Source organism: Mirounga leonina, unplaced genomic scaffold (genome assembly GCF_011800145.1).
Source record: "Mirounga leonina isolate KUSES-001 unplaced genomic scaffold, KU_Mleo_1.0 Mir_200, whole genome shotgun sequence".
Classification (NCBI taxonomy): Eukaryota; Metazoa; Chordata; class Mammalia; order Carnivora; family Phocidae; genus Mirounga; species Mirounga leonina.
Window position 1 is genome coordinate 386231 of NW_023270503.1, and position 18251 is coordinate 404481.

General features: G+C 40.2%; 1 protein-coding gene across 2 annotated transcripts in view; it reads right to left on the reverse strand.

Moving 5' to 3' along the window:
- Window positions 1-2142: 2142 nt before the first annotated feature.
- The window catches only part of ASPA (aspartoacylase), a 27654-nt gene continuing 11545 nt past the window's right edge, over window positions 2143-18251 (reverse strand). The window contains exons 3-7 of one of the 2 annotated variants that reach the window (XM_035027514.1): window positions 17463-17658; window positions 15385-15478; window positions 11729-11836; window positions 8097-8206; window positions 2143-2970 (exon numbers count right to left, since the gene is read on the reverse strand). In XM_035027514.1, coding sequence (XP_034883405.1) covers window positions 2773-2970; window positions 8097-8206; window positions 11729-11836; window positions 15385-15478; window positions 17463-17658 — 706 coding nt within the window. In that variant the 3' untranslated portion in view covers window positions 2143-2772. The remainder of the gene's footprint in view (window positions 2971-8096; window positions 8207-11728; window positions 11837-15384; window positions 15479-17462; window positions 17659-18251) is intronic. The other variant, XM_035027515.1, reaches the window with a different exon arrangement.

Here is an 18251-nt window from a genome sequence, read left to right on the forward strand (position 1 = left end):
TTCTGTTCACAGGACCTTTGCGAGGAGGCAATGATATTACTATCATTATTGGCCAACTCCTGTATATTCATTTGTAAAATTCTCTTGCGTTATTTCATAAGGATGGCAGTTTTTAACTTGAATGTCAAGACACTGCTGTGTCTTGATGGGTTGCAGAACTCGCAAACAGTTTATTAATAAGTGATCTGCTGAATTTGGTGGATTATTTACTTAATCCAAACAACTCCTAGAGTAACATCCTTCATTGGGATGTGTCTTCTTAGGTGGCAAAGAAATGGGAATTGTACATAATCTACATCCGAGCTCAGGTAAGCTTCAGCCTATAATCTAGGAATGTGCTATCCACGGGAACATTCTGCGTGGACTGATAGAAAAACCTGTCATAGGATATATTCTGGGAGTGGGATGCCTAGGTCAGTAGATACGAACAGTTTCATGGCTCTCAATATTGCGGAAAGTTACCTTCCAAAAGGTATTTTGCAGCTTAAGCCTTTAAGATAGTATGTTTCCTATTTATGAAGCTTTTCCAATCACATTGGTTATCTTAATAACAGTTTTATAGGTTTGATGAGTATTACATCCCCATTTAATAAGTGGAGAAATTGAGACTTGGAGAGACATGGAATGACACATAAAGGTCACAATTTTTTCCTGGGCCAAGGATCCAGGTTCTCTGAGGTTTACTAGTTAGTGCTAGTCCGTAGTATCAATGACCTTGTATAACAGAGTGGTCTAGCCTAGCCTGAGTCACATTTAAGAATACGTCTCATCCAGGTAAAGGGAGTGTGGGGGTGGGATAGGGCTTCGAGAAGAGGGAACAATGTGGGCAAAGACCGCAAGGTACTAGGGAGCTTAATACAGTTGAGGATGGAGGACATTAAATAAGGCTGGAGAGGTAGGGAGAGGCCAGAGCACATAGGACTTGTTCAGCTGTGGTGAGGTTTTGAGATTTCATATCAAGGTTAGAGGAAGCTACTAAAAGGTTTTAAACAGAGGAATTATTAAATGTGAACATTTCCCTGTTTTTGCAATGGGATTGCAGGCGTAGAAGGGTGTATTTTCCCCCCATGGCATCCTTTGGGACACAGTAACATCTGAGGAGTGTAGAATCAAGTGAATTTCAATTGAGAGTGATGGGCGTACTCGGGGAGTGGCTGGGAAAGAAGGAAAGAAGGCAAAGACATTGGTGGAATATGAAGACACTTCAGTAGAGAAGGGATGTTTAAGCACACTCATTTAGTAGAATACACTGTATTCGGCACTCATTAGGTTGCAGACACTGAAAAAGATACCGGTAATGTCTTCAAGATGGGATGAAAGCAGAGAGGGGCAAAGGGGCAGGCCCAGAAGGCTTTGAGATGAAACGAGAGTTGAGCATTTTGAAGGAAGAGGGGGAATTAGTTAGAGTGAGGGCTGAATGGGGGTGAGGGGTAGAGGAAGGAGGGAGAGGACTGTGGGTGGAAGGACCAGTCTGTGTGACGGCATAGAGGAATAAAACAATGTGAAATGGGCTAGGACAGGAGGACCTGAAAGGCAAAGCATCTAGGGAGGTTGTGGGGGAGGGAGGAGCAAATCATAAAGGCCTCTTGTATTAGGAATTTGAACTTGAATAATTTGTTATTCTGTGCTAGGCACTGTGCTAAGTGCTCCTCCGCATCAGACCACTTACTCTCCACAATAATCCCGAGAGAGGGACACTATTATGATCACCCCCATTTTAATCAAATGCAAAAACCGAGTCTGTAGACTGTTAGAAATAATCAAAAGAAAGTAAAACTGAAAGTGGCTAAAGCCAAACAGCAATATGCTCTAGATTTTTTTTTTTTAAGATTTTATTTATTTTTGACAGAGAGAGTGTACAAGCAGGGGAAGAAACAGGCAGAGGGAGAGGGGGAAGCAGGCTCCCTGCCCAGCAGGGAGCCCAATGTGGGGCTAGATCCCAGGACCCTGGGATCATGACCCGAGCCGAAGGCAGACGCTTAACTGTCTGAGCCACCCAGGTGCCCCACCTTTTTTTTTTTTTTAAGATTTTATTTATTTATTTGAGAAAGAGAGAATGAGAGAGAGAGCACATGAGAGGGGGGAGGGTTAGAGGGAGAAGCAGACTCCCTGCTGAGCAGGAAGCCCGATGCGGGACTCGATCCCGGGACTCCGGGATCATGACCTGAGCCGAAGGCAGTCGCTTAACCAACTGAGCCACCCAGGCGCCCCTTAATGTCACCTTTCTAATCAGCCCTCATTTCTTGTTCACATTTCATCTTCACAAGAGCAATTAAAAATCTCCTATGGATATCACAACTATTGGCAAAGTTTACAGATGGGATACTTAATATATTATCATTAATTCAAATGTGAAAAATTTAAAAACAGCATGTCCGCATCATTAGTTTCTAGTAGCATTTATGCATTACTTGAAAACACATTTAATTCTATGCTCAAGTTAATAATTTTTGTAGATAGTATCCATTTCAATTTTGAAATTTGAATTTAAAAGCTGTTTTATTCAGAATCTTAAACTATCGAAGTAGAATATATAAGGAGCTCTACAGAAATAAGAAATGCACCTCTTTGAATAAGCTACCTACCCAATATGATATTTTAGAGATACTCATTAATTTATTCATTCATTCAGAAAATTCGCCTCAATGCCCGTTGTGTGCAAGGCACTGGACTAGGGGCTACAGGTGTGAAGTTGAATAAGGCACGATCCTGCCCTTCAAGAGCTTACAAACTAGCAGAGGTATTGTACAACCGGCGAGCTAGAAGGGATTCCTAATGTAAAGAGGAGCGAATACTTTCTGCGTTGAGTGTTAGTTTGGTTGTCTTTGCGAAAGCTTCTCTCTTTTCATAATACGCGGCCTCATTTACAAACGCCGGGTACACAGTACCGTCTCCGCCCAGTGGAATAATCTGTCCATCAGGAGTTAAAAACACAGGATCCCCAGGGTGCAGCGGTTTCCAGTCTTGATCCTCTCAGGAAACAATTAAAATATGTAAGTTACATTTGGTTTTTTCCCCCTGCTTTTAAAGTTTTAAGCCAGGCTCTACATGACTAATAAATTATAGCATTGTATAAAAAAGGAGATACCTGAGAGATACTCATCACACATGAGTGATCTCACTAAACGGAGGCCGAGCCATTACTTTGGGCAGCAGTTTTAAGAGTTCCCCATTTAATTTTTATAACTGATACATGTAATTAGAGTTTGCCTCAATACCAAGTTTGTCTTGAATGTTGACAAGGAGGTTTAGAGTATGAAAGGGCAAAACTAAATGCGTATCTCCCTAAGTGTATGTTCAACCTGTTACACCGCTGGGGATGTGAAAGTGAGTACCACTGTACCCGCCTGCAAAGGGATTCTATTCGGATGGGACTCAGGCAGAGAAGGAGGGGGTGGGCTGGGGCAAGTCTAAGATAAGGTGAGAGTTCTCCCTGGTAACAAGTGAATTATCTGAAATGTCCCACATCAGGGATCTGGACCTCTGAGCCCTCACACCCCAATGCTGTCACACCACAGGAACCCTAAACCAGTTCTTCCCAAACTTTGACATGTTTGCAGATAAGTGTATGCATTTTGTTAAAATGCAGATTTGGATTCTATAAGTCTGGAGCAGGGCCCACGATTCTGCATTTCTAACATTTCCCAGCAGCACCTGGGAGTTTATTAGAAAAGCACAATTTCATTACCCCTGCAAACTTGCTAAATCGAAATCTTAACGTTAACAAATCCCCAGAGATTCACATGCACAACATTAAAGTTTGGGAAGCACTGCATTGTGGCTATTTGCTCAACCATGACTGCACATTATAATCACCTGGGATGTTTAAAAAGTATAGAGGAGTAGAGGGGCTGACTGCACCACCACAGATACATGAAATCAGAACCTCAAGGGTGGGCTCAGGCACTATTAATTTTCAAACATTTGTTTCAAAATTTACATACAGTAAAATTTTTTCATTTTTTAGGCATAGTTCTCTGAGTTCGGATATGCATAGCATAGAGTCAGGTAAGCACAGACTATGGAACGAAGGTGCATGATTCCAGCACACACTTCCCTCACTTCCCTGTTTACAGCTCACTGTTGGTTCTGTTTTTCAAAGCCCCAGGAGATTCTGTAGGACGACTTGTTGATAGCTACTCCTCTGGAGCAGAGATTTTCAGCCCGAGATGTGCCTCTGGAACAAGGGACGCAGCTTCTTTGCTGCGCCCGCAGAGATGCCGGGGTCGAGCAGGGCTACCCAAACCTGAGCCACATGGACATCACCTGGAGACCTAACTCATTGCCTGTGTCCACCTTGATGAATTAAATCTCTTGGTAAGGGACCTGGGAGTCAAGATCTTTTAAAAGCTCCTCACGTGATTCTCCTGTGGTCTAAGTTGGGTTTTTTAAAAGATTTTATTTATTTATTTGACACAGAGAGAGAGACACAGCGAGAGAGGGAATGCAAGCAGGGGGAGCGGGAGAGGGAGAAGCACGCTTCCCACAGAGCAGGGAGCCTGATGCGGGGCTCAATCCCAGGACCCTGGGATCATGACCTGAGCCAAAGGCAGACGCTTAACGACTGAGCCACCCAGGCACCCCCCCTGTGGCCTAAGTTTGAGAAACACTGCGTTGGTGCTTTTGTAACAGGTTCCAGGCATTTGGAGGTACATCCTCTAGATCACTCCAGTGAACATCCCGGATTAAGAACCATCACTCTTAGAATAAAACCTGGACTGTGTCTCTAGCTCCAGGGTCTACTGTCCTCTCTGTTCTCTCCCTACTCTCCATTGACACTGGTCTTGCTGTTCCCCAAACACTCCAGGTTTGTTGCAGCCCCAGGGCCTCTGGACTTGTTTTCCATGTGGTTGACTTCTCATGGTCCAGCTCCAAAGCTAACATCTCAGAGATGGTTCTTTCAGACCGCTCCATCTAACAGGAACCCTCTGTTAGCCTCCATTATTCTGTTTATTTCTTTTACAGTACTCATTACAATTTGAAATGATCTGGTTTATGTATTATTTACTTATTCCTCCCTTGATTAGCATGGAAGCTCCATGAGGGACTTTGTCTATCTTGAATATCAGGGCCCAGAATAGGCTTAGTAGTCATTCAAATATATTTATTGCAATAACTAATGAATCACTTGTTCCTTGCAGAATACTGAGCCATCAGATCAATACTATCCTTCCTTTCAAGACCTACCACTAACCCTGTTTGTTACTGATCTCTGCCTCACTTCCTGGCCTCCCCAGGATGATTTTTGTACTCTTCAAGGATCCCCGAGGAATACAAATCTTAAAAAAATCCTGTGTTGTAGCCAGTTTGGACATCAACATCTTGGCCTCTGTTTCTGCACTTGCTATTTTTGTTACCTGTAGGACTTTCTCTCTCTCCTTCAATCTTTATCTTTCTTTCCTTTAAATCACTGCCTAAGAAGGGAAAAATGAAGGGTGGGGGGAACCGGAGGGGGAGACGGACCATGAAAGACTATGGACTTCGAGAAACAGACTGAGGGTTTTAGAGGGGAGAGGGGTGGGGGGATGGGTTAGCCTGGTGGTGGGTATTGAGGAGGGCACATTCTGCATGGAGCACTGGGTGTTATGCACAAACAATGAATCATGGAACACTTCATCTCAAACTAATGATGTAATGTATGGGGACTAACATAACATAATAAAAATAAATACAGTAAGTTATGGGAATGTATTGTACAGCATGATGATTACGGTTAATAATACTGTATAATATACTTGGAAAGTTGCTGAGAGAGTAGGTTTTAAAGGTTTCTGTCAGAAGAAAAAATTGTAACTATGTATGGTGATGGATGTTAACTAAACTTATTGTGGTGATCATTTCATGACGTACACAAATATCAAATTATTACGTTGCACACCTGAAACCAATGTTATATGTCAATTGTATCTCAAAAAAGATTACAAAAAAATAAAGGCTTATCTTTTTAAAAAATAAAAATAAATAAATAAATCACTGCCTAAGGCTCCTTCTGGTTCCACCTTCTGGATCCCACGAAGGCACCAAGCACCATATGTCCCGCTTGTCTGCATTTTGGGGCAGGCTACTTTTTAAAGCTGTAAGTCTGGATGACTATTATTAGGGTCATTAAATAGGAGTCTGAACTGGATCAGTGGCCCTCCACCTTGATTACCCAGGCCAATAAGATCAGATTATCTGAGTGGGATCCTGGAATCTCATTCTTCAAAGGCTCTCTAGGCAATGTGTAGCGGGAGCTGAAAGCCCACGATTAGATAATCCACCACATCTCTTCCATCTCTGATGTCTGAGGGTGAGTAGGGTACTCACAATGGGAATGGATGTTTCAGCTTTTTGGAATCTTTGCTCCTCCTTTTTTCTACCGTTGCCTTTCCCAGATTTAAACTCTCCCAAGAGCCTTTTTTAACTATGCCGTAATTGATCAAACCAGACAAGGAACAGATACCAGGGTTCTGAGGAGAGTGAGGAATGGTGGCAGGAGACATTGCAAAGAAAGAGGTTCTGAGAGTTTTGCTCTTAACTTATTCAGTGCTGATCACAGGGAGGTGGCAGCAATGTGGTCAACGGCAAAGAACATTAGTTCTGGATCTGCCACTGATAGCTATAGGACTATGGGAAAGATCGAACTTCTGAGCCTCTGTTTTCTTTTTTTTTTTAAGAAATTTTTTTGAATGTAGTTGACACATGATGTTACACTAGTTTCAGGTGTACAACATAGTTTATACCTTATACTATGCTCACCCCGATGTAGCTGCCATCTGTCACAGTACAACGCTATTACATATCACTGACACACGAGCCGGTGTGAACCTAGTTTTCTTATGTTAAAATAGATACAATAATTCCTGCTCCATTGCACTTGGGCAGGAATTTCACCTTCCCAGAGAGGCCTTGCCTGACCTCTTCTCCTTACTTCATTATTCTGTTATAGCATCTGGCTGTCTTGATTTCTTTTTTTTTTTTTTTAAGATTTTATTTATTTATCTGACAGAGAGAGACACAGCGAGAGAGGGAACACAAGCAGGGGGAGTGGGAGAGGGAGAAGCAGGCTCCCGGCCGAGCAGAGAGCCCGATGTGGGGCTCGATCCCAAGACCCTGGGATCATGATCCAAGCCGAAGGCAGACGCTTAGTGACTGAGCCACTCAGGGGCCCCGATTTATTTATTATTTTTGAGAGAGAGACAGACAGAGAGAGCATGAACGGGGGAGGGGCAGAGGGTGAGGGAGAAGCAGACTCCCTGCTGAGCAGGGAGCCCGATGCAGGGCTCAATCCCAGGACCCCGGGATCATGACCTGAGCCGAAGGCAGATGCCCAGCGACTGAGCCACCCAGGCGCCCCCACTCTTTCTTTTTTTAGATTTTATTTATTTATTTGAGTGAGAGAGAGAGAGAGATCACCAACAGTGGGGAGGGTTAGAGGGAGAAGCAGACTTCCCGTGGAGCAGGGAGCCCGATGCGGGGCTCGATCCCAGGACCCCGGGATCATGACCGGAGCCGAAGGCAGTTGCTTAACGACTGAGCCACCCAGGTGTGCCTGGCTATCTTGATTTCTAAAACGCAGTTTAGAATTTAGTACAGCTGCCCTGTAAATACCGCAAAAGTATAGACAGTGTTCACTGTATCCCCAAAGCCAGAATGGGATCTACTCAACAAATACATACTGAATGAAGGTTTGAATACCCTACCTACACTGCAGTGTTTTTGGGGAACACAAATGAGCTATGTGTGTAAAATGGTTTATAAACTGTAAAGTTCTATTTGAAGGTGGGGCATCATCATTTTGAATATATTTTTTATTATGTTCAGTTAGCCATTGTATAGCACGTCATTAGTTTTTGATGATGTAGTGTTCGGTGATTCATTAGTTACGTATAATGCCCAGTGCTCATCACAACACATGCCCTCCTCAGTACCCATCATCCGGTTACCCCTCCCCTCTGAGACCCTCAGTTCATTTTCCGGGGTCCAGAGTCTCTCATGGTTCATCTCCCTTCCTGATTTCTCCCCCTTCAGATTTCCCTCCCTTCTCCTATGGTCCTCCGTGCTATTGCTTATGTTCCACATTTTTTTGAATATTTTAAAGAAACAGCAAATGTTACCTGCAGATTAGGGTGGATAATAGCAGCAATATCTCCATTTTCATTCCTGGGATAATCAACTTTCTCCATTATTTTATAGACTTCAATAGCACAGGGAGGAAATTCTTTTCCTATGGTGAAAACAATATGCATATTTAGTGACTAAAAATAACTCTTGAAAAAAAGGAAGTTGACACTTTAAGGGAAGAACAGCCAACCAAAAAATGAAGACAGTTACAAGAACATACCATCTTAGTTAAGGATATTCATAAACAACATTTGACCAAAAGAAGTTCTCAAACTACTCCTATTGGTACATTGTCCACAAATGCACTGATGGATAGAAGCAGAAAACAGAACTTGAGAAGCCAGTGTAGGAGACAAAGAGGCTAGGATAGGATACCCAGGATACCCAGGCTTTCATCTAGCCTGTAATCTTGAGCAAGATGCTTAACTTCTTGAGGCTCAATTTCTTCACCTGTCAAATGAAGATTTTGAATTACCTTACCTTGGAGGGCCCTTCCAGCTCTGACATTCTATGATTGCACAACCTCAGGAGGACTTCCAGCAGGTTAGGTGACTTCAGCATTGTGCCCCTTCTCTTAACGAAGTATTGTGAGACCTAGGGATGCAGGCAGCCTGCCAACAGTGGGGTCCTACTTCCAAAGATGCGGCATCATTAAACAGCCCAATGCCCAGAAACTTGGAAAAGTATTTTACATGTAACCAGGCAGCTCTGAGTAAACAGGATGAACTTTCATCCAACATAGGGCCCACGGTTTACTATGGTTGCGACTCAAAGGAAAATCTTCTTTCGTCTTTAGAGCAGGAAGTGCAGCTAGTGTTGGAATGTGGATATCCTGTGATCACTTCTGTATCAGTTAGCTTTTGCTGCTGAACACACTACCCCAGAACCCAGTGGTGTCATACAAGGACTTCAATTTAGCTCATGATTCTGTGGGTTGTTTGGGCAGTTCATCTGGTTTAGGCTGGCTTGCTGATTTCTGACTGGCTTGCTCATGCATTTGTGGTGAGATGGCAGGTCAGCTGGGGGCTGGGTGATCTAAGATGGTCTTACTCTCGTGTCTGGCATTTGACAGGCTGTCGGCTGGAGCTAGGGTGTCTGAGTTCTCTGCCTCATAACCTCCCATTATTCGGCAGGCTAGGCTAGGCTGATCCACGTACTGGCAGTACAGGGGTCCTAACGGGAGCAAGAGAGCAAGCCCCAGACTGCAAGTCCTTTTCAAATTTCTTCTGTGGCACAAAACACATAATGTGGCCAAGCCAGATTCAGGAGGTAGGGAAATAGACCATTTCTTGATAGAAGGATCTCAAACATCACATTGTAAAAACATGGATGCAGGGAAGGGAAGAATCTGTGGCCATTTTACATTTTTACAAATGTACCCCATCTTCTAGGTGAAGATGGAAACATCAGGTGTCATCTCTTTAAAGCAGAAGGTCCACTGAGAGGAAAGGAAAAAGTGGTAGAATATAAAGGAGCATGTTTTGCTACTTCGAATGTCAGAGTTTGAAGGAGCCTCAAGCACCCAGCTTCCTCAGTGCTTGAGTATTCTCTTTCCAGCCAAGTGGTCATCTTACTCTGGCTCCGACAGCCTCACAAAGAGTGGTCCATTCCATTGGTGGTCAGCATTGCTAATTAGAAATTTATGTCTGCAGGTAACTTTATCCCACTGATGCTATTCTGCCCTCAGAGTCACAGAAAACATGTCTAATTGCTTTACAATATAACACTTCTAAAACTCTAATATAAAGTCTTCTTTTGCCAGTCTAAATATTCTTATTCACTACTCATACATGGTCACAATCATGAGGTTACATGTGAAGGTACTTTGCAAACTGAAGTTCTATGTGTGTCTTAGGGATTATTCTTATTTTGGTTTTCAAACATTTTAGCATTCTCACTTTTCTCCTTGGCTAATCTCTACCTCATAGATGCTCCTCCTGAAATACAGACTCAGAATTTATTCACAGTTCCCCAAGTGGTGTTTATTTAATACTGAAGAGAGACCGTCACCTCCCTTATCCTGTTTTTTTTTTTTTTTTAAACATAAAACAAACTTTGTACCTGAAATGTATTTAACTTAAAACATTTGCTTCAGACAATTGTTAAAGATAGTCAGGACTTTTTGGATCCACCCTCTGATCCCGAATATTTTCCTGCAAGCTTCCTGCCACCTTTCATTTATATATAAGCATGTCACATATATCTTTATCCAAATTACTAATAATTTTGAGTAACACAGAGTCAAGGATAGAGCTTTTCTGCACATTTCTAGAGATTTTTCTCTAGGTGGTTATCTCTTTGTCAGCATTCTTTGGATAATGGTGCTCTTTCCATGTTAGTTAGAAATCCACCAAACTAGAAAGTCAAAATTAATAGCGGTTTAACATTTTTGAATTGCAGAATCCTTTGCTTAAGTGAAATGTTACATGGAAGAGCAATAAAGCAGAACTGCTCTGGAGCTACTGTCCTGGAACTGTCCTGGAGCTACTGGGCAGCTAGGAGATCTCTACCCCTGGGGTAGGATTCTATGGACTCTGATTTGGAAATCATGTTTCTCCACTCAGGTTTGTGGCCTTCTACTTGGGTACATCATTTCTTAATGTATTGTAGTCCCACACTTATTATTTGAAGGGTTTCTTGTGAATTAGTGGTGACCTTCCCAACCCCAGGTCCATTCAATGCTATAGACCCTGTCCTCAGACAAAGGTGATAAAAAGCTGATTTTCAGTCTTTATGACTTTGGAGTCAAAGGATTCCCAAGCACAAAAGAAATACCTGTGATTTCAGTAGGGTGCACAATCTGACATTAAGGAATTATTAAATGCCCCATGACACTGAACTATTATTCTCCAGCCTTGCCACTATAATGACCCACTCCACAACAATTTCAATTCAGCCTTCTGGAATAGTTATTTAAATAGGATTTTTTTCTCTTTCTTTCTTCTAGGAATTTTTTAAAGTTTTAAAAATTTTATTAAGTTTTTAAAATTTTAATTCCAGGATAGTTAATATACAGTGTTATATTAGTTTCACGTCTCTTTGATTTTAATTATACCTTATTTTTAAATTTTAAAGGAAATCAGAGAGGGAGACAAACCATGGGAGACCCCTGACTCCCCCCGGGAAGCAAACCTAGGGTTGCAGAAGGGAGGGAGGAGGGGGGATGGGGTAACTGGGTGTTGGGCATTAAGGAGGGCACGTGATGTGATGAGCTCTGGGTGTTATATGCAACTAATGAATCACTGAACATTACATAAAAAAACTAATGATGTACTATATGTTGGCTAATAGAACTTAAATTAAAAAATAAATAAAATATTCTTTTGAAAGAAAAAATACATTTATTTTTTAGTAATTTTAATATTTAATAGACTTTTTTTGCTGCAGTTTTAGGTTACCAAATAAATGAGCAGATAGTAGAGTGAATGGCTGAAGTGAATAACATTTTTAAAAAGCAACTACTATCATGAACATGGCAAATTTGACAATTGCTATTTCAGTGCTTAGTGGTTAAGTCACTATGTGTGCTCATTTCAGCTCCCTTTTCTGATTTATCTACAAACACACACACACACACATACACACACACACACTAACAAGGAAACAATTCCTACCTCCTACTTACCTTCATTGAAATTCTGTATAAAATCAAGAGCGTGTTTAATCATTTTTCTCATTTGATCCAAAATATCAGCTCTCAGAACTCCTTGAGGCTGGGGACCAACTTCTATACCTCGGTACAAAAGGGAAAATCGTCACATTTATAAAACAAGTATTATAATATATTATAAAATTGAACATTTTAATGTATAAAGATCTATAATACCATCATTAAAATAATTTAAAGGGTAGACCATGTAGCATCATGGAAAATATTTGAGACAATGTTAGGCAAAAAATAAAAGCAGAACATTTGCATGTACATGTTATAAGCATAATGAATCAAGACTGGGAGAAAACATGGAAAATATCAAAGAGTGATATTAGAGTAGTAAAATCTTGGGGTCATTTTTCTTTAAATTTCCTTCAATATTGTCGAAGTATTTAAATATCATAATATAGTAAATGGAGTAGAAAAATTTATATTGACAAAATAATAGGTGGCCACAAAGAGAAACTGTCATAGACCTAATATTTAGTTTTGACAGGAAGAAAGTCATCCATTTAAGTCACAGAAAACTAGAGCCATGGCGGTTAAGTCAACATGACAATATATGTGACCCTAGAGCAACATTCTTGCCCTTAACGTAACAACCCATCCTGACATGATAGTGCGATAGTTTTCATTTTCTTTAGAATAAATTTGTATTTATTTCTTTTCACACCAGTGCCAATCCACCCTCACACCTACAAAATACTCTCTAAACCAAATATCTAGTCACTTCCCCCCTGTTCCAGTATCCCATACAGTTATCCCTCCAATCCTTCCTCCTCCACTTTTAAACCATTTACCAAGTATAATACCATCTATTCTCTTCCAGCCAATTTATATGCATTCATATACATTCTTTTTCATCCATTCTATTTTCACCCACTTCTCTTATTTCTTGATTTACAAAATCCTTCTGTATTTAATCTACATTTTTTATTTCTTTTGCTTAGCTTCCTTATATACACGTTTGGACATATATTTAAGTATGTGGTATAATACGTGTGGCTGAGGTAAGCATCTTGTGTATAAATGATTTGTACAGACGTGTGAAACATGTTCAAGGATATGTCTACATGGGTGTTGTGGAAGACATTTTTGGCTGCCTATCCAAAAGCCATTCCACCGTCCTCCTTGCTAACAGAGTCCTGATTTTGGTTGGGTATCCAATCTTCCAGGTAAGGGAACTTTTCTCTGGCTCAGGTGTAAATGTGGAATAATAAAAGTTATCAGAGTACTCCCATTACCCTAGTGATTGATTTAAGAATGGATACGTGGCCCAGTTCTGACCAAGTGGTTATAACAGAAGGTCTGCGGGGGAGTTCCTAAGAATTTTCTTTCACCCACTAGCTATTGTCTTGTTGGCATATGATGCTTAAAATTACAGTGGACATCTTGCGGCCATGGGACTGCTAAAGAAAATGCTAAAGATGGTACACTAGAAAGATAAGAAGAACCTGGCCCCTCATGATGCTGTTGAGCTGTTAATGTAAAATAATAAATTTATCCTATTGTTTAAGCCATTTGAGCTTCTTGCAGCCAAAAAAATATTCTACATATTCTTGTTTTGGGGGCAGATGGAAGGTGGGGTGTGGGCAGTCCTATGTGGAGAGCAGCTATGATGGCTAGGAGTGGGTGTTTGACCCAGAAGAGTCAGTTATTGAAGGGTTTTTTCCTTTCTTTTCTTTTTTTTTTTTTAAAGAGATAGAGAGCACAAGTAGACAGAGAGGCAGGCAGAGGGAGAGGGAGAAGCAGGCTCCCCGCGGAGCAGGGAGCTCGATGCGGGACTCCATCCCAGGACCCCGGCATCATGACCTGAGCCGAAGGCAGCCGATTAACCAACTGAGCCACCCAGGCGCCCAGGGTTTTTTCCTTTCTGATTGTGAGTGGAAGATAATAGGGTGACATTATTTTCTAAACCAGCAATTAACCTTGACACAAGATCCTGTGTCAGAGAAGAATGTTTAAATTTGTAGAAAATGGCCATGGCATAGTCCTAAGTGGAGCTGAAGAAGTAATGGTCATAAAATTAAATCTTCTGAGTCTAAAGTGAGGCCATGGTCAATCTGAGACAGTTAGTAGAAAATTCTGTCTAGTTTCTCTTCTGTGTGCGGGGAGTCTGCTTCTCCCTCTCCTTTTGCCCCTCCCCTTGCTCGTGCTCTCTCTCCCCCTCCAAATAAATAAATAAAATCTTCTTAAAAAATAAAATAAAATGTTGAGTTGGAGATAGTTTCTCTCTGATCTTAAGTGTTTTTTCCCTCAATGAGTGGATAGTATAAAAATACTCCAAAGAGCAAAGTTGCAAGGAGAACATATAATATTTCTAATTATTTATGATGATCTTAATACTCTCTCATATTGAAATGTTTGAAAGATTTGGCTCTATTTTTTTAGGGCCAAACATATTGGTAGATATTAATTCTAGCTAAGAGCAGCATTGTCCCATAAACATCATAGACCAAGATTGCTTTTTCAAAGTGTGGAAATCTTTTTATTTATTTGGTGTCCTAGAGAAATGGGATCTCTATCCTTTATTGTTAAGCATTTGGTTTGTTTCAAATAATTACCTATACTTGGATATTTAGCCTGGCCCAAGAGATCCCTGATTTTGCACCAAATTATCAACAACTGAAAAACCAAGATAACTTTAAATTTGCTTACATTGTTTGGCAACTTGTTTTTAAATTAAATTGCTCTTGGTTAGGGGTGCCTGGGTGGCTTAGTCGTTAAGCGTCTGCCTTCAGCTCAGGTCATGAACTCAGGGTCCTGGGAGGCTCAGGTCATGATCTCAGGGTCCTGGGATTGAGCCCGCATCGGGAGCCCTGCTTGGCTGAAAGCCTGCTTCTCCCTCTCCCTCTCCCACTTCCCTGTTTGTGTTCCCTCTCTCCCTGTGTCTCTCTCTGTCAAATAAATAAATAAAATCTTAAAAAAAAATAAATTGCTCTTGGTTAAAACCATCTGACATCTAACAAAAAAGGATTTTAAGTTATGACAACAATTTTAATGATTATAGTATATCTGCAAACAATTATGTTAGTAGGTCACTCAGGAAGACAGTGGAATATAGAAAAAAGAGACTGTCTGAGTGTGCAAGCCTCCATATTGGAAGTTGCTAGAAGGTAAAGATGAATTCACAGCCTAGTAACATTCAGGGCAAATAAGTGAATGGATAGCAAACTATTTATGGGAGACATGAATGCAAAGCAAGTGCTAAGAGGAATGTTGAGAGAAGATTTTTCATGGGTCTTTTGTGTTTCTGCATGTCTTGCCAGCAAGACACTGACTGCCTTAGTTCCAGATTATTTTTCAAGAATGTTTGTATAGTCAACAGTCTTGGAAGATGGAGATGATCTCTTTCTAGACACAAAAGGTAGGCATGTTTACTGCTCATTATAAAAGATTCAAGTTCCCTCAGCTCACTGTTTCTCTCCTGGAATGCAGAAAGCTGCTCAATGAAATTGAGGAAATTTGGTATAATTAGAGCCTGTCTGGAGTTAGTTTGCTTATTAATTGACAGTTATAAGCCATAATGATAAGCAAGGTAGCTATAAATATTCTTCAAAAAATAATTTTCTCAGAGTTTCACCTAGGACATATTTTGTGCAGTTGTGACAATGGAAATTATGACTTACCAACAGGATACTTGGCTATAGAACGAGTGGTTGCATATTTGAGGGAAGGATGTTCAATAAGATAAACATAGCAGGGCAATGGAGCCAAAGAAGTCTGAAAAGAATTTAAAACATCTTTCTTATTATGTAAAGACCATATGCTTTTTTCTCTTTGCTACTAGAGGGTCAATAATGCCTTCAATATGTTCTACTACATCAGCTAAGATTAGAAAGACAGCTTTATGAAATACTCCAAGATTCAGTGTTATTATTATAGCTTTGAAAACACACCAATGAATTACATATAAAATTGAATTCTGCATAGCTTTCTGGGTAGAAGGTACATCAAACAATTCTCCAAGACCATGATCAAAGAACATGAAATAATTTTTCCTTCTGGATGGATTTGGTTATTTTTGTTTTCACCCCTGGTTACAGTTACTATTTAGCTTCAGATTGGTCACATAAAGAATTCTGTTTCCACCCCTACAGTCCAGGTCTGTGCAGACATTAGGTGACTTCCCCCACCTCCACTTATCTGAATGAGAATTCAAGATATGCCTCCAGGTTTTGATGACAATGTCAGCCATGCTGCTTCTATGCCTGGCAAACAGAGCATTTGGCTCTCCCTTCAATGAGCAACAAAAAAATTGCTGCATTATGATCTCCCACCAGAACTACTATCTAGTTATTACCAAAAACTCAAGGGAAACAAAAATAACAATTATTCTTTACTATATGCTAGGTATGAGGCTAAATGCTTTAAATACTTTATCTCATTTAAGGCTTCTAACAGCCATATGGGTAAGTGTTGCTCTTACGCCAATTTCATACAACAAGGGAAGCAGGGTTTTGGGAGTGGGCTATCTTGTCCAAGGTTAGTGAGTGAGAAAGCAAGGATTATAAACCTAGGTTCTCCTGGCTACATGGGTCAAACTCTTTTCACTAGATCATACTATCCCTCTGGAAGGAAGAGCATCTATTACACAGAAATAAACATATAGTTTATTATTTGTGGTTTTGCTTGGTTGTTACTTTCTAGCAACTGTTTCTCTAGCTATAGGCACTGGATTGCTGAATTTTTCATCCTGTAAATTTCTTAGCCTTAAAATGATTAGTTTTATCAAGTACTGGAAGAACAGATGTGTGTTGGGGTATCTGAATTAAATGCAGACAAGGGCAGAACTAAAAAGAGCCACTCCTTCCATCACTGGCCTTTAGTCAACATTAAATGACTATTTCTTGAGCTTCCTAAAACTAGAATTGAGCTACTTCAACCACACCATTTTAAATTTACCAAATAGCCTATGGTTTGGTGGCTGTCTGGATAAAAGATTTATAATTTTATAGACACAAGTATCCACAACTGTCTCATTATTTTATTCACTGTCTTTATTTTTTAAATTTTATTATGTTATTTTAATCACCATACATTACATCATTAGTTTTTGATGTAGTGTTCCACGATTCATTGTCTGCGTATAACACCCAGTGCTCCAGGCAGTACGTGCCCTCTTTAATACCCATCACCAGGCTAATCCATCCCCCCACCCCCCTCCCCTCTAGAACCCTCAGTTTGTTTCTCAGAGTCCATAGTCTCTCATGGTTTGTCTCCCCCTCCGATTCCTCTCCTTCAATTCTCCCTTCCTACTATCTTCTTCTTCTTTTTTTTTTTTTTTAACATATAATGTATTATTTGTTTCAGACGTACAGGTCTGTGATTCAACAGCCTTACACAATTCACAGCGCTCACCATAGCACATACCCTCCCCAATGTCTCTCATCCAGCCACCCCCCACCACTCCAGCAACCCTCAGTTTATTTCCGGAGATTAAGAATTCCTCTTATTAGTGAGGACATATGATACATGTCTTTCTCTGATTGACTTATTTCACTATTCACTGTCTTTATTATTTTACTCATTTCCTCACCTTTTTTCCTGCCTGTCAACACTGCCTCTATTCTGGTGCCCTTCCCACTCCCTCATCTCTCTTGGACACTCCCTCATCTCCTGACCCTTTTCTGGTTGTCTTACACCTATAATTGACTTAAAAGTACAGGAACTAGGCTAACTTATAAATTAATAACATTGACATTACCTTAATATAATGAAACATCTGAATTAAAAAGTCATTCCTGGAATCTTCAAGAATAAGAGTGCATCCCATGTTAGAAGTAGTGTTGTGAAGGTCAAAAATAACGTCATAGGAATCTTCATTGTCTTTTAGGCCAAATAAATGATTTATTTCTTGAGCCCTTCTCACTTCATATGGCAAATCCTTTGACATGGTTTTGCTGTTATTAGCAGAAATAAAAAGATTAACAACATCTGTGGCTAAGATAACATAAATGTATAATAAGAACACAGTGTATAAGGAACGAGTTGCCAAATCTTTAATATGAAAAATCTGTAAGGGAAGAGGAAACTTATTTGAAAACTTCATAAATAAAAAATTCCTTTTTTTTTTTTTCTCCATTTGATTTTATGTAATGGTGCATTGGTATGCTCACAAGCCATAGTTCATTTATGTGGCTGATCCCAGAAAGGACATTTCAAACAGAATTTACCATTTGACTTCAATGTTGAGCAAAATTTATTCATTAATTTAATCAAGTTTTTTAAAAGTTATGTACACTGAGCTATTTTATGGGGCTAGACCATCAAACACACACATAAATTTTTTTTGTCCTCTAGCCAATTTTCTAGTGCACAAAAATAGTCAAACTTAGGTGATCATGTTATCTAATTAGGGATTCTAATTGAGATCAGGGAACAACTAGTGGTCCAGGGCAAGCTTTACAAAGTCTGTAAACTCTGAAGAAAACACAAAATTTTGCAGGTATTTGCATATGTTGGTTTTTTTTTTTTCAGATAAGTTTTTTTTTTT